Here is a 27,419-nt window from a genome sequence, read left to right as displayed (position 1 = left end):
CTTGGAGTGTCTTGTTTCAATAATTTGATCACCAAAGTAAGGGACACAGTGTTTCTCCTCTTTTAAAAAAGACTTAGCTAGGCATGGTGGTACACACATGTAATTCCAGCGCTCAGGAGGCAGGGGTGGGGGCGGGGGCAGGGGTAGGGGCAGGGGCAGGAGCAGGGCAGACAGATCTCAGTGAATTCAAGGTCCAAAGAGTAAATCCAGGACAGCCAGGGCTCTGTTACACAAAGAAAAACCCTGCCTCAAAATAAATAAATAAATAATAAAAAAATAAACCAACCAATCAACCAAACAAAACTTACTTTACTTTAAAAATTGTATGTGTGCTTGGGGTGGGGGGTTGTGTACATTGCATACAGGTATGCATGTGCATGCACAGTCCTGAAGAGAATGTCAGATCCCTGGAGCTGGAGTTGCAGTTGATTGTGAGCTACTGGGGGTAGTTATGAAAAGAAAGTTTCCTTTTCTCCCGACTTTTTTTTTTTTTTTTAAGAGAAGAAAGATACAGGGTGCATTTTGATACATTTTTATACATATTGATACACCATGACCCTAATTTATGTTTCCATGCTTCTCCTTGTCAACTAATTCAAGCCTATGGGTACACAGGCTCAGGATTGAAACCAGGACGTCAGACACACTAAGGCCTCCTGCCACCAAGCTACAACCCCAGTCACAACTATAGTTGCTTGATCATTACCTAAATCTCAGCCTCTCTCTGTCCCATACACTTTCTCCCTGAATTGCCCAAGACAGTCTCAAATGCCTAGGTCCAAGCAGTTCCCTCACTTCAGTCTCCCAAACAGATGGGACTGTGACAACTGCCATAATGGATGGCACACTACATGCCAGTTGAAGAAAAATGGTTTTTTACATTTATTTATTGGAGGGAGAAGTCAGGCATGTCACAGTAAATGTGTAGAGATCAGAGGTCAACTTTTGGGAGTTGATTCTCAACTTCCACCATGTAGGTTGTGGGAGTCTACTTCAGGTTGTCAGACTTGCCAGCAAACACCTTTACCCACAGTGCAATCAGATCAGACAAAGTGTGTCAATTTCTGTACTAACGGTTGGCATTGGCAATCTGTTCCTTCCTCGACAGCTCCCTTTCCCCCACCACCCATCCCCTCTCACTTTATTTTATTTTATTTTATTTTATTTTATTTTATTTTATTTTATTTTTGGTTTTTCGAGACAGGGTTTCTCTGTGTAGCTCTGACTGTCCTGGAACTCACTCTGTAGACCAGGCTGGCCTCAAACTCAGAAATCCGAGTGCCTCTGCCTCCCAAGTGCTGGGATTAAAGGCGTGCGCCACCACCGCCCAGCATTATTTTGTTTTTGTTTTTGTTTTCCAAGACAGTCTGTAGACCAAACTGGCCTAGAACTCAGAGATCCACCTGTCTCTGCCTCACCACTCCTGGCAAATAGCAACTTCTCTTCAGCTTGCTTTTCCAGGCCCCAAGTTTGTATAGTTGCCCAAGTTTCTGTTTCCAGGCTCAGACCATCGGGCCTCTGAGCTTCAATCCTGCTGTGTCCTCTATGTTTCTGGTTGGTTCTTACCCATGCGATGCTTAGTGGTTGTGGCTGTGAGGGTTTGGGAGTGGGTTGGGGTTGGGTTGCTGTTTTTTAGAATTTTATCCTTTTTGTATGACTGCTGTGTTTAGAGTATAGATTTACAGTACCATCTTGATGAGATGCATTGGATAGACTATTCATATCAGGGAACTGGGCATCCCTGCCAATACCTGTCTCTTGGGAAGGAATATCAAACCATCTCTAACAAGATTGATAGAAGTCTAGCCAACACACCAGAGAAAGCAGACTGACACACCCTGGGGCGAGCTGACAAGCACCAGTTAACACTGTTCTCCTGTTCCGTCCTCCCTTGGTCCAGTTCACAGCAAGCAGGGGCAGGCTGTGCTGCCGGGACAAATGGGATCTTTAGGATAAGACTTGAACAAGATAAGAACTCGATACCAGCCAGGCGACGTGTCGAATGCCTCTAGTCCTAGTACTTGGAAGACAGAGCTAGTGTGACTTCTAAGCCAGCTGCTCTACAGAGTAAGTTTCAGGACAGCTAGGGCTACTTTGTTTTGAACCCCCTCCCCCCTCAAAATAAAAACAACTCTCGGCCAGAAGCAGCCTCCACACTTCCATGCCCCCATAGCCTATGATTCTAGCCTTTTACCTGGCCAGTGAGAGTGCCTATCAGCCGTATGGGTACTCTTGAAGAAAGGCTCGTTTGGCTCTTGTCAAGCCCTTCGTTCATCTACTGAGGCCTAATCTCACTTTTTCATGTGAAGAGCAGCAGGCCCAGGTGTGAGTGCCTGTAGTGTTAGCTCTTGGACTGAACAGGAGGATACTGAGTCCAAAGCCAGCATGGATACAGAGAAAGACCGTCACCAGCATGCCTGAAAGAGATGCTTGTGGGGGGCTGAAGAGATGGCTCACGAGTCAGAGTGTATTTTTCTCACAGAGGACAAGAGTTCAGTTCCCAGACAGCTCTAAGAGGTAACTCCTTCCTTCTTTAAGTTATATTGGGCTGTTTTATACCAGTGCCTTGTTTAAAGGAAAAAAAAAAAAAAAAAAGAGAGAGACTGGCTACAGTTAGCTTGGTCTGTCTTGCTTCATTTCTCGGGTGTAGGTCTCAGCTTCCTAAACAGATCAGGATTCTGTTGACAGGAAAGGAAGAGGGGCACTGTTAATTAGTAGTGTCTGCCACAGATGGCAAACACATAGCGGGGGTGGGGGTAGGGGTGGGGGGAGAATGGGAATCTGTGTGGGGGCCAGAGGAGAACCTCAAGGAGTCTTCTTCAGGAACCATCTCCTTTGTTTTTGAGACAAGGTCTCTCATACTCTAAGAGACTCTGGGATCTGTCTAAGTATTTGCTCCTGCACCGGGTTTTTTTTAAAATGTGGTTTCTGCTGGGCAGTGGTGGCGCACGCCTTTAATCCCAGCACTTGGGAGGCAGAGGCAGGCAGATTTCTGAGTTCAAGGCCAGCCTGGTCTACAGAGTGAGTTCCAGGACAGCCAGGGCTACACAGAGAAACCCTGTCTCGAAAAACCAAAAATAAATAAATAAACAAATAAATAAAATAAAAAATAGTAAAATAAAATAAAATGTGATTTCTGGAAATCAAGCTCAGGTCCTTATGCTTGCATGGGAAGGCACTTACTGATTGAGCTGCCTTCCAGCCTTCAAATTAAAATTTTAATTTAAAAAAGAAAGAGAGAAAGAAGGAAAGAAAGCCAGAATTGTTAAATGCATCAATCCGAGAGGCAGGGAGTAAAAAAAGATAGAGAATTTAATTGCTAAGTCACACCAAGTTCCTGTCATCTTCAAACCCAGGTTTCAATAGAAAAATGCAGATATACTAACAATTTTAAAGATACTTATTATAAGAAATTTATTTTTTAAACCAAGAAAGGGAAAAGTGGGTATGGGTAGGCTATAATATGTCAATTCACTGAAAACTGAGAAAAGAAAAGAAAGACTAAAGAAAAAACAGTAGCGAAAACGCAAAGTAAGATAATAACATATGAACAAATACATGTAGATAAAAGAACAGGTACATGAGATGGGCCAGCAGGTACAAGTGTTTACTGCCGAGCCCTGAGGACCTGGATTTCATCTTCAGGACCCAAATTGTGGAAGAAGAAATCAAACTCTTTGCAAGTTCTCTGACCTTCACACTTGTGCTGCGGCACACAGATACGTAAGTAAACATAATTTACAACAAAACGTGGACCAGCAAGATGGCTCAGTGAGTTAAAGCATTTGCTCTTAATCCTGAGGACCTGAGTTCGATTCCTAGGACCCACATTGTCTAAAAGCGTGGACACCTAAAAAAGTTGTCCGTATTTCATGTGTGTGTTTTTCCTGCGTGTGTGTAGGTGAACCACGTGCAAATTGTGCCCACGGAGGCCAGAAGAGGACTTCAGATTGTCTGAAACTCAAGTTACAGATGGTTGTAAGCCAGCACGTAGATGCTGGGAATAGAACCTAGGTCCTTTGGAAGAGTAGCTAGTGTTCTTAATTGCCGAGCCATCTCTCTAGTTCCAAGAAAAACAAAAAAAACCCAAAACCTTTTTAAGGGCCTCTTAACTGGAAGCCAGAGAACAACTTTGTGGAGTTGATCCTTCCACTTTTTCATGGGTTATAGTGATCATTTTTACCATCAGACACTGAGCCATCTTGGTAGGGCTCTGGGTCTTTACTCAAGATAATGATAGAGTCCCTAGGGCATCCTTTGTCAAGTTTTGGCTGTTGCCTCACCCAGAAGGCAGGAATTGGTCCCTAACAATGTGTTGGCAGGAATCGACAGAAAAGAGAACTTTTGGTGGGATACCCCGGTTGGTAGAAAAAGCCTGCTTAAAAGGTTTATGGAAGAAGCAATGGTCTTTAAGTATTCATTTTTGTCTGGCTGACATGGTCAGCTAGTCCTGGAATTCTTGATCAGGAATAGTAAAATGAGACGCCCTAAATGTGCCTGGGGTTCAGAAGGCATCCTAACGTTTCAGTAGTAGACTGTGATTTGCTGTCTTCAGGAGGAAGCTTCAAGACGCACAGGCAGTATGGGAATGGATGGAGCGAGTTCTGCTCCACGATCCCCATCTTCACGCCTTACTTTGACTTTCCTTGTCTGTGCCTGCCAAGAAGGTTGCAGGTTGTGTTCAGCTGTGCTGATCTGAGGCTTTACTAGCCGGCGTTTTATTAGGTTATTTCCGTGCCTGGTCTCCTGGGATCTGACCGAGATGGGCTCTGAAGACACTGTAGCCTACGGTATATTCCCCTTCCCAGCACCCTCTGCTTCATTTACCACTGTGCTGCTGAGAGCCTCCCTTGGGCTTTCATTTTTAATTTGTTCTGTGGGAGCCTCTTCTGGCCATGGATTTCCTGGCTATAAAAAGCTGGGGGAAGAGAGGAAGCAGGTCCATCCAATTCTTCAAGGTCTGACCTCCTGCCTCAGCCTCCTGGGTGCTACTTTCTGTGAGATTGGTTAGGTCTCATGGAAATGATGATTATACATGGTGCCCCCCCACACCAATTTACAAAATTTGTGATCTTAAACCTTTTTATAAAGCCATAGCAATGAAACAGTTTGGCACGGAGGTGCGTGTGTATAATCTCAGCGCTTGAGGCACTGAGGCAAGAGGATTGCTACAAGTTTCAGGCTAGCCAGAGCTGCAGTGAGACACTGTCTTTGGTTGGGAGGGTGGGTATCCACCCTTCCCCACCCCCGTATGCAATTTACCCATTTGAAGTATACAGTTAAAACTTCCCTCCACTTGTTTGTCTGTATGTGGGATGGTGTGCGCACACACTGGTGGAGGTCAGAGAACAACTTGTGGGAAGTTGGTTCTCAAGGTCTACCTTGTGGTCTGGTCCCTCAACTCCAATGGCCAGGCTTGGTATGAGCACCCTTACCTGTTCAGCCATTTTCTGGCCTGGTGTACTAATGTCTTGTACCACTGTCTGGCCTTGAACTCTTTCATTGTTGGGGTCACAGGTATGAACCACCACCCTAGCTCCAAAGTAATTTCTAAAACCCAGAAAACTGTCTAAAATAAAACACTAACCGTATCAGTTTTTACTGTTAAGCAGGAAAGAAGAAAATTGCATCCAAATCCCCTTGACTCTCCCTGCACTTCCGGACCTCTTTTCCTGAGAAAGCAGGATGTCCCAGACAGCCCATTTTGTGCCCAGAAACAATGAAAGTCATTCGTAAAACACTTAGTTAACCCAGCTATGAAAAGGTACAGCTGGGTCTGTACTCACGGTTCAGCAAGCATCATGGGCAAAGCATTCTCCTGGATCTTGGATGGCCGATTGAAGCCCATGGCATAGACTCCTTGGAGAAACTGTGGTTTCCTAGGAGGAAGGGTAGAAACAGACTGGGTTTCTAGAAATTATTTTTTTAGACAGGATCTCAATATGTAGCCCAAGCTGACCTGGATTTAATGATTGTAGTCCACAGTGGCTTCAAACTCAGAGAGACCCTGCCACCTATGTTCTGGGATAAAAAATGTGTGCCATTACACCTGGCTTTGTTTCTCTCTCTCTCTCTCTCTCTCTCTCTCTCTCTCTCTCTCTCTCTCTCTCTCTCTCTCTCTCCCTCTCCCTCTCTCCCTCTCTCCCTCCCTCCCTCCCTCCCTCTCTCTCCTCTCTCTCTCCTCTCTTCTTTCTCCTCTCTCTCTCCTCTCTTCTCTCTCTCCTCTCTCTCTCCTTTTTCTCCTCTCTCTCTCTCCCCCTCCCTCCCTTCTTCTTTCCCTCTCTCCCTCCCTTCCTCTCAATTTGTTGAGACAAGGTTTCTCTGTGTAGCTTTGTCTGTCCTGGAACTCACAATGTCTTTAAACCCAGATGATTCTCTTGTCTTTATGTTCCGAGTGCTAGGCTCATAGGCATGCCTGGCTTGAAGCTTCAAAAAACAAAAACAAGAAAAACAGTATTTATTTAATTATTTGTGTATGTATATTTGGACATCAGAAGAAAACTTAAGGGAGTCAGTTCATTTTGTTTTGTTTTGTTTTGTTTTGTTTTGTGAGGCAGGGTTTCTCTGTGTAACAGAGTCCTGGCTGTCTTGGAACTTGTTTGTAGACCACATTGACCTCCAACTCAAAAAGATCTGCCTTCTGCCTCCTGAGTGCTGGGATTAAAGGCCTAAGCCACTACACTGAGCTAGGAAATCAGTTCTTTTCTTCTCCTATGTGGGTCCCAGGGATTGGATTTGGGTGAGTAGGTGTGGCAGAAGGCAGAAAGAACCTTTTCCTTCTGAGCTATCTCAGAACCTTTCACTTCCTCCCCTGAGCCTTGTGCATCTGCAATGGCTCACGAGCTTCTAGCACGCCGTCTTGTCTCAGACTTTGAATCAGGCCAGGTCTCAGAGCTCACTGCCACTCATAAGGTCGTGGCCTTCAGCAAGTACTTTCACATCTATAAACATCATTTTCCTGATCTAGAATTATGTCTTTCCTATTATATCGTGCTAATACCGGTCCTTGATGGCTCTAGGGTTTAGTGTAACTGAAGAAATTTGAGCCATCACAAACCGAGGGGGCAGGGGTTTTGTTTCTTTCCTTTTCTCTTTCAAAAGACGTATTTAATTTTTATTTTATGTGTATGGATGTTTTCTCTCCATGTATATCTGTATATCATGTGGATGCCAGGTGGGTACCCCAGGAGGCCAGAAGTGGGTAACAAATCTTCTAAAAATGGAGTTAGAGGTGATCGTGAGCTGCCCTGTGGCTGGTGGGAACCGGATCGGGTTTTCTAGAAAAGCAACCAGTACTATTCACCATCTCTCTGGTTGCCCCCTTTTTAATTGTTGTTTGTGTCTGTGTGATGGGTTGGGGTCCCAGGTGGACTCACATGAGATCGGAAGCATACAACTTTGTAGAGAATGTTTCTCTTTTTTAAGTGTGCTCCAGGGATTAAACAAAGGCTGTTAAACTTGTACACTGAACCACTTTGCTGGGTTATTATTGTTGTTGTTTTTGTTACTACTTTGAGTCGGAGTCTTGGGTCTCTTGTGGCCCCTTAACTGGCCTCAGATTCACTATTGAACAGCCCCCAGCTCCTCATCTTCCTCCTGCTTCTTCCTGGGGTTACAGGCTTCTGTCCTGACTGCTGTCTTTTTAACACAGATCCTAAGACTTTGCCTGCAGCTGCCACAGCAGCCAGAGAACCCTAGAATGTCTGGCTGGAACCTTCAACAAGGGAGGGGTAGGGCTGCAAGACCCGTGGGTCATGTCAGAGCTTACTCTGGCTGGCTGGATTTAGAAAGATGGTTTAAAAGATGCCCTGAGCATGGATTCAAACTCCTTTCCCTGTAGCCTCTTCTCCCTGCTGTGTGCTGGGGACAGCATGGAGCTTCAGGCTGCTGGCACTATCAGGATGGGACTCTAGAAGTTCATTCTGTCCTTAATACACAGATGAAGGCAACTGCTCAGGGGGGCTGGTTGGTGGTTGTTCCGAGACCAGAAACCTCTTCTCCTGACATGTTTTCCCTGTATATCAGAGCAGAAAAGATTGTTCATGGCTCACTGAACTAATCAGAAATGTTGCCTGGACAGTCCACACCTGAGAGATCAGGGACTAGTTTCTGCCAGCTTCCTATGGGCACTACAAGTTCCTTGAGAGCATTATGTGGGGGAAGCCATTATTCTCAGACCGTGGGGTCCTCCCTAGGCCAATTTCCCCTCAGTTTTGTCCAAAAGTAACTAACTACACATAGCTGGACAAGGCTTTCTAAATGGAGTGTGTTAGCCCTTGCCATCAGACCCAGGGGAAATTAACTTATTCCTTGTTTATTTTCGGGCTAATTAATGAAGGTGCAGTCCTCTCAGGCTGGGAATTAGGCAAAGTGATGCTATCTGTGGGCGGTTTGAGGGAAGAGCCTTTTCTTTTGTCTACCCTTTTGTTGACGGGCATCTCTTTTATTGCTGGCGCTGTCTCCTCTGAGACCATGGGCGGGGCGTGTGTGTGTGTGTGTGTGTGTGTGTGAGAGAGAGAGAGAGAGAGAGAGAGAGAGAGAGAGAGAGAGAGAGCATGTGTATGTATGTTCAGGTTCTACTGTCTAGCTGCATATTCTTTTTCCTCTCTGAATTTCAGGGTCATGCTGTGGCAGCCTGGCGCCTGACAGGTGAAGAAGAGCCTGCCAGGGGATCACTGGCTGGCAGGAGCCAAGGACAGGACGGCCTCACCTCAGAAGCAAGGGTGGGCAGGACAGCTGCCCTGCCTAGGCCAACAGTCCCAGGAAGGAGTCTGGAGTCCTAAAGAGGAGCTTCACACAAGCTCTGCCGACCCACATGGCTTAGAACCCGGCACCTTGCTGAGCAGCAGCTGTTCCCAGCTCCAGAGGACCCCACAGGATGAGTAGGTGATTGTGGTCTTCTGTGCCACTGCAGCTGGGGCTGCCATCTCCAGAACAAAGACCAGCAGCACCTCTGGTGGGAAGCAGCAGGCTAGACGCTACGGAGAACGTCTTGGTTTTTGCAGCCCTGACACCCATGAAGACTACTGGTTTTCCCTCTGGCCTTGAGTCGGGCTCTTTTCCCTTGGTCAAGGAGTTGGACCAGGACGGCCTGCAAGTGTATAGAGGACTCGTGCGTGGAATGCTGGCCCCCTGAAGCCTGTGTGCTCTCTGTTGTAATCAGGGTTCCAGGGATTCCCCACTGCAGGGGAGGAGGGGCTGCTTTAGCGTCTGCTCATGAACCACAAGGACCCAGACTGCTCCAGACTGGACCTTTTCAAGCCACCAAAGAGGGGGGTCCCTGGAATTGGCTGCCAGCACTCACAAGGGACTAGAGAGCTGGGATGGACTGACCTCTGCCTTGACGGGGTGGCAGAAGACGCAGAGCCTTTGTGGCCCAGCTAGTGACTGAGAGACCTGATGAAGTTCTGAGCAGAGGCTCCAGTGGCTCAGGGACGGGGGGGAGGGAGGGAGGCTATTCCTGCTTTCTCCTTTTGTTGAGGGAAGGTGTGGCAAGTGTCCCCTGCCACACCTCGTGCCCCTATGCCCTTTCTACGTGCTGCCAAAACAAGCAGGCTGCACCGTGGCTGGCCCCACAGTGGGCTGGGAAAGGATTGGCCACGGTGACCAGCTGCTCCGTGGCCAGCACAATGAAGTGCTCCCTTCGGGTGTGGTTCCTCTCTATGGCCTTCCTGCTGGTGTTCATTATGTCTCTGCTCTTCACCTACTCACACCACAGTATGGCCACCCTGCCCTACCTGGACTCGGGGACTCTGGGCGGCACACACCGGGTGAAGCTGGTACCAGGCTATACTGGACTACAGCACCTCGGCAAGGAGGGTCTTTCGGGGAAAAGTTGTGCCTGCAGTCGCTGCATGGGTGATGCTGGCACCTCTGAATGGTTTGACAGCCACTTTGACAGTAACATCTCACCGGTCTGGACCAGAGATAACATGAACCTCCCCCCGGATGTCCAGCGGTGGTGGATGGTAAGAACTGCGGCCCCCTTCTGATTTCCTTTAGTTGTCTGGTTTCCAGAATTAGTCCTCTTTATTTTGGAGCCGCTGTGACCAGAGCCCCCTTTTAGACTTAGGGTGTCCATCCTATGACTCTCCCAGCACCCTGACAAAGCAGGAAGTCCATCTGATCTGAGCCCTATCCCTGGATCACAGGTTGCTGACAGGCAGGATGAGCTCTGACCTGGAAGGAGAGAGAACTACTATTTGTGTTGCTTCTAAGAGTCCATTGTAGACACCCTGCCCCCAAAATGCTCTGGGCTCAGATAGGCAGCACACATGGCCAGAGCAGTCTAAGTGGTGACTTGGAGGCCATGCCATAGATAGATAGAGGCCTGCCTGTTAGGTGGCAAGAAACTACCCCCCAGCTGCAGCAAGTGCTGCCCTGTCAGCAAGTGCCTCATGCTTCTCCCTCCAGGATCATATATTTCCAAACTTCTTATTATTATTTGGTGTGTGTGTATATACATGTATGATGTGTTGGGGGCTGTGCGGGTACCACAGTGCACATGTAATGATTATAAGACAACTTTGTGGAGTTGGTACTTTCTTCCTTTACATGGGATCCAGGGATTGAACTTAGGTCTCCAGGCTTGTGCAGCGAGCACCATTTCTCCCCAATCTTCTTGCCTGCTATCCTCCAGCCTCTCTTACCAGACTCCAGGAGCCTGAATCTGTGTGTACAGTGTATATACATTTTTATTTTAGTATGTGAATGGATGTTCTTTGTCCATATATTTCTGTGCCCTCAGAGGATAGAAGAGAGCTTTGGATCCCCTGGAACTGGAGTTACAGACAATTGTGAGCCACCTTATGGGTGTTGGGAATTGAACCCCGGGGCCTCTGGAGAGCAGCCAGTGCTCTTACCGACTGAACCATCTCTCCAGCCCCTGTATGTGCTGTGCAAGTTTTATGTGTGTGCATACATACAGAATTATGCTTTTGGAAGTGAAATGTTGTAAAATATTGACTTAATCACTGTCCACCTTATTTTTGTTGTTGTTGTGGGTCTTTTTGTTTGCTTTGTTTTGTTTTTAGGAGACAGAGTCTTACTGTGTAGTTCTGACTGTCTTGGAATTCACTCTGTAGACCAGGCTAGTCTTGAACTCACTGAGATCCACATGCCTCTGCCTTCTGAGTGCTAGGATTAAAGACGTGTGCCACCACACTGGCCATTCCACCTTAATTTTTAAGACAGGGTCTCAAGAATCTGGAGTTTGGTGGTTTGACGATTTGGCTAAGCTAGCTGGCCTGTGAGATTCTAGACATCTGTCTGCATATCTCTGGCACCATATTACAGAAATGTACTCCCCCATCTGGCTTTTACATAGGTGCTGGGAATCTGAACTCAGGTCCTCACTGTTTGTATGATAGCTACTTATTGCTGAACTATCCCAGAAATAAGAGATTTTAAGACTGAATATCCTAATTGGTAAATGTTGGCTCAGAGTAATTATAAACACTTTAGGAGGCCTTCTTGGTTCTTTACAGATGCTGGAAAAGATTGCTCTGGCTTGAGAGGGAGCATTTTAAGCCTCAGCCACTAAGGGTGGCGGAGCACCAGAGCCTCAGAGGAGCCTATAACAGGTCCATCCCTGGGTTCCTAGGTCCCAAGACCTTTTTGCTTTTCATGTCCTCCACACTGCCCCCATCATCCCTGGAGCATCACTTCCAAGGTTCTGCAGGGCCATCTGGTTGCCTCCTGGGCCAAGAGTGGAACCTGTAGGCTGCCTGCTCTCCCTGGCATGGAGAGGCAGTTCCTGGTCCCTGTTCCTCCCCCCAGTATAGGAGCAAGATGCCTCTCCTCTCATTCTTCACGGATGTGAGAATGTACACATTTATCAAGACAGCTAGGCCCAGACTGTTTAGATTCTTCCAAGACCAGTGTCTGTAGAGCACAGGTTCAGAGGAGCCGCACAGGACCTTCTAGCAGAGTCCTGCCTGTCCCTTTCAGCTACAACTTTGTTTTATGGAGAAAAATCAAGGTTCAGAACGTGCTCAGTGTCTGCCTGGTGTTATAGTCTCAGCAGTGGCCTTATTCCCCGGGAACGAGGAACAGGCCTCTGGTCGCAGGAATGCAACTCTGCTTAGGAACTGTGTTCCTCAACCCACACATCTTCCTGTTCCCCACAGCCATACCCCTTTTGCCACAAAATTGAGAATTCTTATCTCAGAGGTAGACTTCTGCTCCAGAAAGATCTCCGGTTCCCTGAGCAGCTCCCGCTTGCCCACAAACCCAGTGTCTCATTCTACAGCAATGTTGTTATTGCTGAGTGTCAAGGCCAGGGCTTGGGATGTACTAGGCAAGTGCTCCATCCCAGAGCATCTTCTCTCAGCTCTTGGTCCACAGCTTTTCTTTTCTTGTTTTTGTTTGTTTATTTGCTTGCTTGTTTTTGAGACAAGATTTCTCTGTGTAGCCCTAGCTGTCTTGGTACTCACTCTAGACCATGCTGGCCTTGAACTCAGAGATTGCCTGCCTCTGTCTCCCAAGCACAGGGATCACTGCCCAGCTTTTTTTTTTTTTTTTTTTTTACCTGACTCTCCTTAGAATCTTGAGTGTTGGGATTGTAGGTATATATCGTTACATTGGGCTTGTTTTTGTTTTTGCTTTGAGACAGGGTCTTATATAACCCTGACTGGCCTGGAACTCACTATGTAAACCAGACTAGCTTTGAACTCACAGAGATCTGCCTGTCTGTGTCTCCTGGGTGCGGGGGCAATGTGCCGCCATACCTGACATTGCTCTGTTTCTTCGAGACAGGTTTCATTATGTATTCCCAGCAGCCTCAAACTTAGGATCCTCTGGCCTCAGCCTCCTGAGAGCTCACGACATTTTTAAATTTTATTCTGTTTTGTTTTTCTGTGTTGTCTTGCCTGTCCTTGCTCTGTAGAGCAGGCAGGCCTGCTTCATTTTGTCTGTGGCATTTTAAAGTGTTAGTTTCAAAATATTTCAAAGTATTAATTGATGGCCCCATGTCATGGAACAAGTCTAGTCCACTGTTTTTAGAAATATTTATATTACCAATATTTAACATTCAGAGGATTTCATGTGAAATCTTTATTTTTAGTTTCTCCTGGAAATTTTCCTATGTGGCAACAGGCTGGTTTTTAAGTATTTTAAAAACGTATTCTCTCTCTCTCTCTGTCTCTCTCTCTCTGTCTCTCTCTCTTTCTCTCTCTGTCTCTGTCTGTCTGTCTGTCTCTGTTTCTCTCTCTCTTTCTCTGTCTGTCTCTGTCTCTCTGTCTCTCTGTCTCTCTCTCTCTCTCTGTAGCATGTGCATGTCATGTCACATGTGTGGAGGTCAAAGTCAATTCTTTCCTTCAGTTTTATGGGTCCTACGACTTGGGTGTTGGTCATCGGGCATGGCAGCAGGTGCCTTCACCTGAGACATTTCAGTGGCCCATGGATTTTCTTTTTTTTTGTTTTGTTCTGGTAAGCATGTGATCTTTTGTTTGCTGTGCACCCCACTTCCTTTATTCCTGTGTGTCACTGGCCTAACCCCATTGAACATTTGCGCTGTGGAAGGGTATGGTGGTATGCTGTAATCCCAGCACTCAGGAAGTTGAGGTGAGAGGAACATTGTGTACAGGGCCAGCCAGTGTTACATAGCAGTCTCAAAACCAGCCTGGGCTACATGCTGAAACCCTGTCTCTAACAAAACACAATACTTAGAAGGCAGAAACAGGAGTTCAAGGCTAACCTCATTGACTTGAGCCTTTGTTGATCATTAGCAGTTTGTTTTTGGTTTTTGGTTTTTTGGGGTTTTTTTTTTTCTTTTTTTTTTTTTGGTTTTTCAAGACAGAGTTTCTCTGTGTATCTCTGGCTATCCTGGAACTCACGCTGAAAACCAGGCTGGCCTCTAACTCAGAAATCCACCTGCCTCTGCCTTCCAAGTACTGGGATTAAAGGGGTGCGCCACCACTGCCCGGCTTGGATTCCAGCTCTTGATGAGGGGCAGAGGGAACCAGTTTTGGAAACCTTCCTGAAGTGCATTACTCTGCTTTATGGCCTAGAACCATAAGTCCCTCCAAAATGCCTCAAATACCACTTGGACACCCCACCCCCACTCCAAGCCTCTCTAAAGCATTGGAGGGGCGGCTCATGACTGGCAGGGTACTAGGTACTCTTCTCTCAATAGTGAGGCTGACTGAGAGTCAAGACTTTGCTACCATGAAGAGAAGTTCCTCAGGGCTCGGGGAAGGGATTCTCAGACAGCCCTGTCCGAGGAGGTCTGTACTGCTCTGACTGGAGGGGAAATTTGAAGGGGTGAGAGTTTCTCCACCCTCACAGCCATATCCCCTGCCCAGATGCTGCAACCCCAATTCAAATCACACAACACCAACGAAGTGCTGGAGAAGCTGTTCCAGATTGTGCCTGGTGAGAACCCCTACCGCTTCCGGGACCCCCAACAGTGCCGGCGCTGTGCTGTGGTCGGGAACTCAGGCAACCTTCGGGGCTCTGGCTATGGGCAAGAAGTGGACAGCCACAACTTTATCATGAGGTGAGCTCTCATGGAACAGGCAGAGGGACAGGGAAGACAATCCATAAAGCATCCTTGTCTCTTCAGTTTTTGTTTGTTTGCTTGGTTTGGTTTGTTTTTCACATTATTTAGTTTTCAGGATATCAGAGGACTGCTTGTAGGAGTCCTTCCACCACATGGGTCCTATGAACTAAACTCAGATTTTCAGGTTTGGTGGCAAGCTCTTTTATCCACTGAACCATCTTGCTAGTCTTCTTTGATCTTTTCTGCTAGGGTACAAGTACCAGTTGCCCAGTGGGCTAAGGGCCACTAGCACCCAGAGGTTTCAGTTAATAGTCTTGGTCTCTCTTCCCAGGTTTTCAAGGTTAGGTGTGGAGTAAGTGTTCAAAATACACATTTTGGGAGCTGGAGAGCTATCTCAGTGGTTAAGAGCACATGCTGTCCTTGCAGAGGACTGGAATCTGGTTCCCAACACCCACATGGCAGCTGAAAGTCATGTGTGTGTGTGTATTTGTGTATATACATATATATACAATATATATACATAATATATGAATATGTATATATAATTTAAAATAATAATAAATATAGAAAAATGTTACTAGCAGAAAGTATTCCTGTTCCCCTCCCCAACCCCCAAAGCAGGGTTTCTCTGTGTAGCACTGGCTGTCCTAGAACTCAATATGTAGACCAGTCTGGCCTTGACCTCAAGAGATCTACCACCACCTGGAGGCAGGAGGTGTTCTTGTTGCTGTTCATTCTACTGCCCTTGTGGTACACTAAATCAACTTATCTTTTTTTTAAAAAGGGTGAGGTGGGTGTGGTAGCACACATTTAAGAATCTTAGCTCCTGCAAGCTGATGCTGAAATATCCCAAGGCCAGCCACAGGTTCTATAGTAAGCTTCTGGTTTAAAAAACAAAATAAAAACAACAACAACAAAAAAAAGAATCTCAAAGCAAGTCATGTCGGTGCATGCCTTTAATCCCAGCACTTGGGAGGCAGAGGCAAGTGGATCTCTGTAAACTCGAGGCCAGCTTGATCTACAAAGCCCGTCTAAGACACCCAGGGCTCTGTTACACAGAGAAACTCTGTCTTGAAAAACAAAAACCAAAACAAAAATTTCAAAGCTAGGCACAGTAGCCCACACCTTAAATCCTAACACTTGGAATGCAGAAATCGGTGACTCTCTAAGTTTGAAACCAACCATGGCTACATAGTGATACTCTGTCTCAAAAAAACAAACAAAAAACAAAAACCCCAAAACCTCATGCTGAGGATATTGTAGCATTGGTAGAGTGCTTGCCCAGGATGCCGAGACTCTGGGTTTGATCCCCAGCATAGCAGCACATATCTGTATAGAGGTAAGAGGGTAAGAAGTTCAAGTTCATCTTCAGCTTCTTAGTAAGTTCAAAGCCAACCTGGGATACATGAGGCCCTCCTTGTCTCAAAAATAAGTAAAGAGGGTTAAGGAGAACCAGAGTTCAGGTTTAAATGCACCCATGTAACGTTGTATTGTTACATTGTAACACTGTAGTGTGCATCTGTATCCCAGTGCTGGTGGTATGGAGATTGGTAGATCCTGGAGGCTTGCTGGTCAGCGAGTCTAGCCAAAATTGTAAGTCTTGGTTCAGGGAGAAAACCTGTCTTATTATTTAAGGTGGGGGGTTGGGGAAGTGGCCCAGCGATAAACGCACTTGTTGAGCAACCCTGACAACCTGAGTTTGGAATCTCAGAGTCCATATAAAAGCCAGGTGCTGTAGCACAGGCTTCTTTGATTCCAGTGTTCCCCTCTAGGGAGCTGAGAGGCAGAGACAGGACATTCTCCAGAAGTTTGAGCGTCCATTACCCTAGCCAACACAGTGGCAAGGAGACCCTGTCTCAGGTAGAAAGGTGAGGACTGACACCCAGACTCTGTTTTCTGGCCTCTACACATGTCCCATGGTATGTGGGCACCAACACTCAAACAAGGACACACAAAGAAATAAAGAGGAATCAAGAGAAGATTCCCATTGTCAATGCAAATGAACACACAAACACATATGCACACATGAATGAATGAATGAATGAATGAATGAGTAAATAAAATACTGAAAATGCCAGGTTTTTACTAAACATTGCCTAGGATGGGCATTGCAGAAAGACCAGATTTCCCGAGAGGCAGAAGGCCTTTGTTGTAGAAACCATTGCTGTCTCCATAGCAACACCAACATAGCAATTTATCTCTTGAGGCTTTCCATATTTTTTTTTGCAAGATCTTCTTCAAGATGAGAAACGGTGACGGATGTGGAAATAGAATACTGACTTCCACCCAGAGCTCCAGAGCCACCTGGATTACCCTCATCTTCCAGTTCCTGGCACTTTAAAGGGAAGGAAGCTGGAAGCTGCCGCAAAACCAAGAGAAGGTGGCCAAGATTAGTGGTCGCGGCTTCTGTTGCTTCCCTTCAGCTCTGGGGCACTCTGACAGCCCAAGGAAACTCAGATAGCCGAATACCTGCTTCTCTGGCCAACTCTATCATTTGGTTCCTCTGTGATGGTTGGGAAACCTCAGGGGTCAAAGCCTGCGGCCCCAAAACTGTGATTTCTTCTGACATGTGGGTGTCCTAGCTGTAGACACACCCACAGAGTCTCCTTCACATGAGGCAGAATCAAAATACAATGTTTGGAGTGGTCCCTAGAATTGCTTTGTAGAAAGGGTGACCCAGATGGTAGTTGGCTGTCTGTGGTCCAGATGGCAGTATTGATGGCTGTTTGCAGACCTCTCTTGACTGGGAACCAGAAAGGAAGCCTTTCATCCCAGAATCCGGGAGAGCAGTGAAACAGAGCTCTGTCCTCTCACCTCGAGCTGTCTCCCCCTGTAAATTCTCTGATCCCTCAGCTTATGACACAACTGGAGTCAAGCATTTCTTGCCTCCTCTAGGCAGCAGATCCATCCAGCTCCTGGCATTGTCAGGCAACAGAAGTATTGGTGTTAGCACTGTGCCCCAAGTAAAGAGTGAGCCACCCTGCCCAGCCTTTCTTTGGCTGCTAAGGGCACCTGGGAGCAGATAGGTTTCTGCAATGTGTGGCTCCATGTCCCAGAGCTCTATGTCATCTTCTGGCCCCTTTCCAGGACTTGGTTTATCTAGAATGAGTCAGAGTCTCCCAAAGAATGTCACGTTCCTCCCTGTTCCTGTGGAGGCTGTGAAACATCTTGGACTTTAGTTTGAACCTTCATTCCCATCCCCATGCTCTCTGGGACCTGAAGCAGGTAGAAGAGGATCAAAGGAAGCCAATGGTCCTACCACCAGGTCCATGGGGACACTTCTTGACTCTGAGTAGACTGACTAATCAGTGGAGAAAGCTGGCAGTAAGCCTGTAGAAGCCAGCCTGGGGGCAACCATACTTTTTCCCTTCCCTCATTACATAAAACAATGGGTTTCATTTCAATATTTTCTTTTTTTTTAAAGATTTATTTATTTATTATATAAGAATACACTGTAGCTGTCTTCAGACACACCAGAAGAGGGCATCAGATCTCATGACAGATGGTTGTGGTTGCTGGGATTTGAACTCAGGACTTCTGGAAGTGCAGTCAGTGCTCTAAACCACTGAGCCATCTCTTCAGCCCCTTCAATATTTTCATATATATATATATATATATTGATTATAGTCACCCACCATTGACTTCTCTTCTTCTTCTTCCCTCACAATTGTCTGTTTCCTCCTCTCAAATAATATTCTTTCAAACCTTTTTTTCCTAAAATTGGATAATCCAAGTTCTTTGATCTTCAGGGCTTGGTCTATCTGTCTCTGGTATCCAGTGGTGCTGTCACATGCCTTTAATCCCAGCACTTGGGAGGCAGAGGCAGGCAGATTTCTGAGTTCGAGGCCAGCCTGGTCTACAGAGTGAGTTCCAGGACAGCCAGGGCTACACAGAGAAACCCTGTCAGGAAAAACCAAAAAAAAAAAAAAAGGATGTTTCACTGAATAGACCTGGGTTTGTTACCAACATGTGAAATGTACTCCATTCTGGTACCTAAGTGTTATTCAGTTGATGAATGTACAGATTGTACCACCAGTTCTTTGATTAATGGAATAGTCTTTATCTTTACTTAAGCAGCCATCGTGTATATCATTTTATACATTTTTTTTCTTTTTGATACAAGTGTTACGCTATAACTCAGGATGGCCTCAAATGTGTGGCAATCCTCCTGCCTGCCTCAGCTTCTTGAATGCTAGAATTATAGGCATTAGCCATCATGTCCAGCTTCTTTTTTATTTTTGATGAGTACCAAATTATCTTCTAAAACCCATGCCTCTCTCTCTCTCTCTCCCTCTCTCTCTCTCTCTCTCTCCCTCTCTCCCCCCCCCCACCCCTCTCTACCTTCTTTAGGATGAATCAGGCACCGACTGTGGGCTTTGAGAAGGATGTTGGCAGTCGAACAACTCACCATTTCATGTACCCGGAGAGTGCCAAGAACCTGCCCGCCAATGTCAGCTTCGTGCTGGTCCCCTTCAAGGCCCTGGACCTAATGTGGATTGCCAGCGCCCTCTCCACAGGACAGATCCGATTGTGAGCCTTTTTGCTGGCTGAGTAGCATACGGGCGCCAGGAGTTCCATGGGAGGGCATGTCTCTGAGTTCAGAATATCCTGTAATTGAATTAGTGAGAAGTAGGGGCTCAAAATGGTGGCTTAGCTGAGGGCATAGCTCATTCTGTGCCTCTTCCTATGTGGTGCAGCTCGGTGTACTTGTGGCAAAACCATGATTGCCCAGTTTGGACTGGTCTCTTGAGGAGGCAACTCTGGACTGTGGGGTTCTTTTCTCTGGTAACTGTCTTTGAGATCATAATTCTATCACAGCTGGGAACCCTGAGCAATCCATTTCCCTGAGGGTTCATTCTTGTTCTTTTGTTTTGTCTTGTTTTAAGATTTATGTATGTATTTTATGTATGAAAGCCAAAAGATGGTATCAGATCCTGTTACAGATGGTTGTGAGCCACCATGTGGTTGCTGGGAGTTGAATTCAGGACCTCTGGAAGAGCAGCCAAGTGCTCTTAACCGCTGAGCCATCTCTCCAGCCCTGGTTGCTTTTTCTATTTATTGTTGTTTAAATTTCTGAGACAGGCTTTTGATAAGCCACTAAAACTGGCCTTAAACTTTCTCTGCAGCTGAAGCAGGGCTTGAACTCGTGATCCTCATGTCTCAGTTCTCTACTAGCTGGGAGTGCAGGTCTGTGTCACAAGACATGGCTTACCAAAGGTTTGTCAGGTTTTGTTGGTTTACATTTTTTAAAAATATGTATTTATAAGTCAGGCAGTGGTGGCGCACGCCTTTAATCCCAGCACTTGGGAGGCAGAGGCAGGCAGATTTCTGAGTTCGAGGCCAGCCTGGTCTACAGAGTGAGTTCCAGGACAGCCAGGGCTACACAGAGAAACCCTGTCTCAAAAAACCAAAAAAAAAAAAAAAGTATTTATTTATGTGTATGTGACTGAGTGTATATATGTGCACCATATGTGTGCAGGAGCCTAAGGAGGTTGGAAGAAGACATCAGATTCTCAGGAACTGCAGTTACAGGTGGTTGTGAGCTACCATGTGTGTGCTGGGAACTAAATCTGATTTCTCTCCAAGAGCAACAAAGGCTTTTAAACCACTGAACCATACCTCAGCCCAGTGCCTTTTCTATTTAATTACCTAGTTTGCTTGTATGTTTGTTTAGTGTGTGTGTTTTTCTTCAGACAGGGTCTCATGTAGTCAAGACTGGCTTTGAACTAATTCTCCTGCCTTCACCTCTACAATTCTTGGATACAAGGATATGCCACTACCAAATCTTAAACAAACAAACAAACCGCAGGGCAGTGGTGGTGTGCGCCTTTAATCCCAGCACTTGGGAGGCAGAGGCAGGCGGATTTCTGAGTTCGAGGCCAGTCTTGTCTACAGAGTGAGTCCAGGACAGCCAGGGATACACAGAGAAACCTTGTCTCAAAAAACTGAAAAAAAAAAAAACCAAGAATTGTATTTATTTTAGATGTATGAATGTGTGCCTGTTGCCTGAGGAGGTCAGAAGTGGTGTGAACATGTCACTTGAGTTCAGTCTCCCAGAACCCACATGGTAGAAGAAGAGAACCCATTCTTGCAAGTTGTCCTCTGACTTTCATGCTATGGCACTTGTACACCCCAGCACACAAATAAACAAATGTAATACTTTTAAAATGTATAAACCAATAATATTTTGATGAATTCAAAATGCTGTAAACACGACCATTAACATTAGAAATGTCTTCATGTTCTAAAGGTCTTTGATGCCACAATAACCCAGTTGTCTTCCCTGTCCCCAGCCCTAAACAACCACATGGTTTACTCTGACTAACCTTGTACTTTTATATGTGGTTAAATATTATAAAAATCACTATTTTAATCCTTGCTGATGTATGACATTCAATAAGGTCAATGTTCATCCAAAACATGCACTATCACAAAAAGCAACTGTATCCTTTACACATCACTGTCTCCACCTGCTCCTGCCCGCCTGTGTTCCATTGTCTGCGTGACTTTCTGCTCATCCATATCTTCAGACTTCCATTGAGACTGAATGTACTCCGTCATTGTGGTGAACGCACCATATTTTGTTCTTCTCCTTATGAATATGGATATATGGATTGTTTTCACTTATTGGCTGCGGTCACCGTTTCGTTATCTTTAGTCATGTGGCACTTTGTAGTACTTGATTTGTGGTGGTGGGGCTCACACCCAGGGCCTTGAAAACATTAGGCGTGGACGTGTAGACATGCACGTTAAAAATAAAGCTAAATCTTTTTTTTAAAATAGTAAGAAAGCCGAAAGTGGTTTAGCACTGGCTTATTCCTTTTTTTTTTTTTTTTTGGTTTTTTGTTTGTTTGTTTTTGTTTTTTTGAGACAGGGTTTCTCTGTGTAGCCCTGGCTGTCCTGGAACTCACTCTGTAGACCAGGCTAGCCTCGAACTCTCAAACTCAGAAATCTGCCTGCCTCTGCCTCCCAAGTGCTGGGATTACAGGCATGCGCCACCACCTGGCCAGCACTGGCTTATTCCTTATGGCTTGCTCAGCCTGCTTTCTTATAGAACCCAGGACCACCAGTCTAGGGATGGCGCTCCACCCACAATGGGCTGGGCCCTCCTTCAACAATCGCTAATCAAGAAAATGCCTTACAGCTGGATCTTATGGAGGCCTCTTCTCAATTGAGGATCAGATGCCGCTGGCTTGTGTCAGGTTGATATAAAAAGTAGGCAGCAGACATGGCGGTTTGAGATCAGCCAATCCAAATGCAGAGTTCCCCAGCAGACAGCTTAGGGAAGGGTGAGATTGGAAGTCCCTAGGCTTGACTAAAATAGCCCAATTTTATCCTGAAAGCCACTGAAGGTTTCTGATCAAGGCCCTGCAGCAGGAAACATGCACTGAGAATAGATCAGTCTAGAAACTGTGAGGGTGTCACCATTTGGTCATAAGGAGCAGATATGTTGCCATCTGAAAGGGTTTTTTTTTCCTGTCTTCTTGTAGCACCTATGCCCCAGTGAAGTCCTTCCTTCGAGTGGACAAAGAGAAGGTAAGTTCCCTGCCCCCTGGTCATTTGACCCTCACCATCATGGAAATTATGCTGGCTTACTCAAGTTATGCCCTCACCATCAAGATCTGCATCTGTGAGTCAGCTGATGGTATTGCACGCCTTTAATCTTAGTAGTCGGGAGGCAGAGGCAGGTGGATCTCTGAGTTCAAGGCTAGCCTGTTCTACAGAATGAGTTTCAGGATGGCCAGGGCTATACAGAGAAACCTTGTCTCGGGGTGGGGGGTTGTGTGGAGGTTGTGTGTGTATGGAGGGATCCCGCATCTGCTGGCATGCCTGACTCCTGTACTGACCACAGGAACCTAAGAACGCCCGTGTGCAGCATTCCTAAGGAACTGCTAGAAGCTGTTCAGAGCCTGCCCCAAATCGCCAGACCTCCAAACCCTTCACGTGCCTCTTACTCTCCTTGTAGGTCCAGATTTACAACCCAGCCTTCTTCAAGTACATCCATGACAGGTGGACCGAGCACCATGGCCGCTACCCTTCCACAGGAATGCTGGTGCTCTTCTTTGCACTACACGTGTGTGATGAGGTAGGCAGTCGGGTGCCAATGGAGAGAGGAAATAGGAGAACCCGTGAGCAGGAAACGGCCCTTTCCCCATCTTAGTTGTGGTTCCAGGGAAGTAGTTTTTGTAGACAGAAACCACGTGGGTTAGGTTTTTTTCATGTCTGTTATATTCCTATAAACAATATATTTGCATTTTCCGTTTTTATTACCTTTTAAAATTTACTAACAAAACTACTTCATTAAAAAGGCAAATTTATAGCAAGGTCATGGTGGTACCAGTAATCAGATACAGTGAGTCTGAGACAGGAGGATCATTTGAAGCCATCCTGGGCCACATAAGTCCCTGTCGTGGAAAAGCAAAACACAAATGAGAGACAGAAGAGGCAGCAGTCCCCTCTGAGTCAGTGTCCCTGTGTCAGGCCTGGGTGTCCCCTACCACGGTCCCCGACTCCCAGTGACCCCTGTGCCACCTTCCTCACAGGTGAACGTGTATGGGTTCGGGGCGGACAGCCGTGGCAACTGGCACCACTACTGGGAGAACAACCGGTACGCGGGCGAGTTCCGGAAGACAGGCGTGCATGATGCCGACTTCGAAGCCCACATCATTGACATGCTGGCCAAGGCCAGCAAGATCGAGGTTTACCGAGGGAACTGAGCAGCCCTGGACGCCTGCAGAACCAGTCACTTCTGGGTCCGGCAAGTGCCGGTTGCCACCCAGCAATCACTGCGCCGTCCCCAGCAACCAATCAGTGCTGCAGTTGGGAGGAGCTTCTTAGCCAATCATGCAACTCAAGGAGAACTTCCGGCGCCGCCGTCTCCACCAATCATGGCCTTGGGAGGCGGCGGGCCTCGACCCCTCACCCCCAACCCTGCTTTGGATAAGAATTTTTCTGCTTTTTAAGGGGCTGGTCGTGGGCTGGGCAGGAGCGCCTTGAACTGCTCATTTCCAGCTTAGGCCCGATGGGTGAGTGAAGCCCGCCAAAGAAATGTGGTCCTGGTGAGACACTCTCCAGGGCATTCCGTGGCTCACCAGCTAGTTAGGGGGTTGAATTCACCCCGAGTTGGGTTGACCTCCCTAGGGCCTCACTAGTGTCAGGAACGGGTAGGAAGCTCCACCGGGTCACATGCAAGGTGCTTCTCTCACGTGTGCCCTCACTCCTGTTCCCCACCACCTTCTCAGCGTCTGTCCTTAGGTTCTGGGCCTCCTCTCCAGCTCACCTGTTGATTTGGAGACAAAATGAGACCACCCGGACTCCGTTGCTTGTGCTCTCACACACATGGCCCATGTCTTTAGCCCTAAGGCGAGAGCAGTACGTTTGGACAGTAGGCTGGAAAGGAGAACCCTGTGCATGTACCTTTTTCTTTCATTGTCACCCCAAAGAGGAGCAGGCAGCCTCTTGCTTGGGGGTAGGATTTGCTTTGGACTCATGCTTTAGTTACCCTCAAGCTGCCAGGGATGGCTATCCAACCAAGATTGCTTGACAATTCTTTGCAGGCCTTGCAGATGGCTCGGAGCTTTGCTGGGGAGGAGCGGATTGGTGGCTGCCATGCATGCCTCCTCCTGTCCGCACCTTTACCCTGCTCACTCGCCTGTTCTAACCTACTTTCCAGCTCCTAAAGGGCTGGCGAGTCAAGAATCAGGGGTTACAACTGGAAGCTACTTGCATGACTTGACCCGGGAAGCAGATGAGGTTCATTGGGAGAAAGGGCTTCGGTGAATGTCTCAGGCCTCAGAAAACACTTCCCTGCAGTGTCCACATGAATATTTCCCATTCTTAATGAGTTGACATTACCAAGCAGCCTCTTGGTTGGGGGACAGTCACACATAAAGGAGAGTATTAAGAAGTTTGGGATGAGGCAACGAGTACCCCTAAAAACTAATACATGGAGAACTTTGCTTGAGTCTGTTCCTTCCCAGTTTCAAAAGCACGGGTGGAGGAAAAAAGATGGGTATACTGAGCAGGACCGTAGCAGAACCTCTCAGGGCTTCTAACCGTCATCCAGAGTCACGGTACCAGTGGCTCTGTTCTTGCCTGTCTCCTCTCTGCTCATCTCAAGAAGCTGCTGGGATGAGAAGTGGGAACGCAATGCAATTATGCCAAACAGTATTGAGAAGAATAATTTATTTTTCTTCCTTTTGTTTTGTTTAAACCATGAATCCCCAGTCTAGAAAAGGTAGGTCCCAGCACCCACATCCTTTTCTTCTATATAGTTATTTAAACATTCGGTTTTTCCATTTCTGTTCCTGAATTAAAAAGAGCAAAGCCCAGAGAGTCCTCATCTGTTCTGAACTGTACCATCCTAGGTGTTTCTGAGGAGGGAAGGATGTTCTGGAGAACAAAGGAACTGATACACTCTTAAGCCTGAGGAGCCTGATTCATGGGCTCTGCTCTCTCAAGTCCCCCCAAAGGACTCTGAGTATTATGGTCTATGCCAGGCATGGTGGCATGTGCCTTTAATCATAGCAGTTGGGAGGCTGAGGCAGGAAAATAAGTTAAAGGCTAGCCTCAACTATATGGTAACTTTCAAGCTAACCTGGGTTACATGAGACCCTTTCTCAAGGGAAAAAAAAAGGCAGCAAAAACTAACTCATTGTCCCCTTTGTATTCCTCTAAGAGAGTAATGACTTGGGAAGAATTTCTGGTTCAACTGAAATGGCCTTTTGTAAACAGGGCTTTATTACAGGCTTATGTTGGTTCATCTCTGCATCCATAAAGCAGTCCTTTCCCTGTGACTCCAGTGAGTTCTCTCTGGAGTTCTGACATAGTTCTCCTTAGTCTGACCATACTATATGTGGCCCACAGCTTGTTGCCAGAACAATAATGTGCTATGCAAAGAAACAGTTCTCTTGGGAGAGGTGCTGGGGGTAGATAGTGCCTCTCTGAGCTTTGCCTATCACTAAGATAAATGCTTAAATAAACCAGTAGGGTAACTGGAAAACTGGGGGAAATGTTGGGTCTGCACCTTAAAACACTTACTGAAATAGGTGTTATATGAATCTCAGAACTAAATTTAAAAACCCCACAGTCAGTGGCATTTTTTCTTTTTCAAGATAAAGAGTTCCTCTGGGTAGCCCTGACTGTCCTAGAACTCTGAACACCAGGCTGTCCTGAAACACAGAAATCCTCCTGCCTCTGCCTCCCAAGTGTTGGAATTATAGGTGTGCATCATCACCAGCCAGATAGATTACTTCCCCTGACCCAGCTGTTGTGACTCATTCCTACAGTCTTCGAAAGTTTGAGGAGATATACTAAACTTATTTTCTGAGAGAGAGGCTGTCTTGTACCTATGCTCTGTAGACCAGGCTGGTGCCAAATTCATCAGCGCTGCCTCCTGAGTTCAGGAACTAAAGTCATGTGCCACCACTGCCCTGCGAGGGGGTATGCTATTTAACAAAAAACTAACAGACACCAGACACTTCCTTGATAACTTGGTCCATGAGGTTTTGCCCTCTTCTAGGATAATGGTTTCGGAAACTGGGGCAGGAGCACTGTTCTGTTAAAATAAACCAATGTAGAGGGGCAGCATTAGTTTTATGTTCATGGACAGAACATGAGAGGATGAAAGATGACACTAGGGTAACTGGGTAGAATAGGCCATGGCCTAGAGATGAGCCATTTTTGCTCCATTTTTAGTACACAGACTATCTGCCTTGTGGGTTTTTTTTTTTGTTTTGTTTTTTTCTCGAGACAGGGTCTCTGTATAGCCCGGGCTATCCTGGAACTCACTCTATAGACCAGGCTGGCCTCAAACTCAGAAATCCATCTGCCTCTGCCTCCCAAGTGCTGGGATTAAAGGTGTGCGCCACCATTGCCTGGCTTGTGGGGTTTTTATTTTGCTTTTTTCAGATCGTTTCGCTTTGCAGACCAGGCTGACCTCAAACCCAGAGATCTGTAGGCCTCTGCTCTGAAAGTGCTGGAGTGTGGCACCCCCCCACACACACACAATCGGCCCCCTCCCTTTTTTAACTTTACATGCCTTGGTGTTTTGCCTGCATGTGTCAGATCCCCTGAAACTGTAGTTACAGTTCTGGGCTGCCATGTGAGTGCTGGGAATTGATCCAGGATCCTCTGGAAGAGCAGCCACTGGTGTCACTGCTGTCTCTTCAGCCCTTTCTGCCTTATTTTTGAGATATGTTCTTCATTTTCAGCGTTCAATGCAGGTAGTAACTATCACTCCACCTCATTTTGTGCCTTCTTACTCCTTTCCCCTTCTTTGAGACTTCCCCCAGAGTGCTCAGACACCTGCGCGTGCGTGCGCACGAGCACACACACAGACACACACACACACACACACACACACACACACACACAGACCTCACTGTCTCCTGCACTAGCTTTCCCAGGCTGATCTTGACTTTTAATCTCATACCTGGTCTCCTGTGTTTACCCTCATTCAAGGGCTAAAACTCTAGCCTGCATACTGGTACTTCTCTTTTGTGGAACCAAAACACTTCAGATCCAAGTGTCTAAACATGTTTTCTCTTTTTCCTTTCCTACTGTTGTATAGGCTAAATCCCTGAATTCTGGGGTCAGTCACCTTAAGATCTACATGAACATAAAAATACTCTCAAGGAAAGATGCTTTTAGTTCTGTTTTTGAGCCATGTTCTCTTAATATAGCTCTGGATATTCTGGAACTAAAGAGATCTTGCCACCAGAGTGCTGGAATTAAAGGTAATTTATGTCTCTGGGAGTGGAGTACATATGACTGCTAGATACTCAAGAGCAGAGGCATCAGATTCCTCTGAAACTGGAAATCTCAGGCAGCTGTGAACCACCTGACTAACACGAGTGCTGGGACTCGGACAGAGGTCTTTTATAAGGGCAGCAAGTGCTGACTGCTGAGCTGTCTCTCT

General features: G+C 46.5%; 1 protein-coding gene across 1 annotated transcript; it reads left to right on the top strand.

Moving 5' to 3' along the window:
- The first annotated feature begins 9,491 nt into the window (after positions 1 to 9,491).
- Positions 9,492 to 24,831, top strand: St3gal2 (ST3 beta-galactoside alpha-2,3-sialyltransferase 2). The gene is made up of 6 exons (XM_028768743.1): positions 9,492 to 9,968; positions 14,304 to 14,497; positions 18,851 to 19,030; positions 21,991 to 22,036; positions 22,467 to 22,586; positions 23,044 to 24,831. Exons 1-6 carry the CDS (start codon positions 9,630 to 9,632, stop codon positions 23,215 to 23,217), a joined length of 1,053 nt encoding a protein of 350 aa, XP_028624576.1. The 5' UTR covers positions 9,492 to 9,629; the 3' UTR covers positions 23,218 to 24,831.
- The last annotated feature ends 2,588 nt before the right edge of the window (positions 24,832 to 27,419 follow it).

Source organism: Grammomys surdaster, unplaced genomic scaffold (assembly GCF_004785775.1).
Source record: "Grammomys surdaster isolate TR1022 unplaced genomic scaffold, NIH_TR_1.0 187, whole genome shotgun sequence".
Lineage (NCBI taxonomy): Eukaryota > Metazoa > Chordata > Mammalia > Rodentia > Muridae > Grammomys > Grammomys surdaster.
The sequence above is the reverse complement of the archived record's forward strand: the minus strand, read 5'-3'. Positions and strand labels throughout refer to the sequence as shown.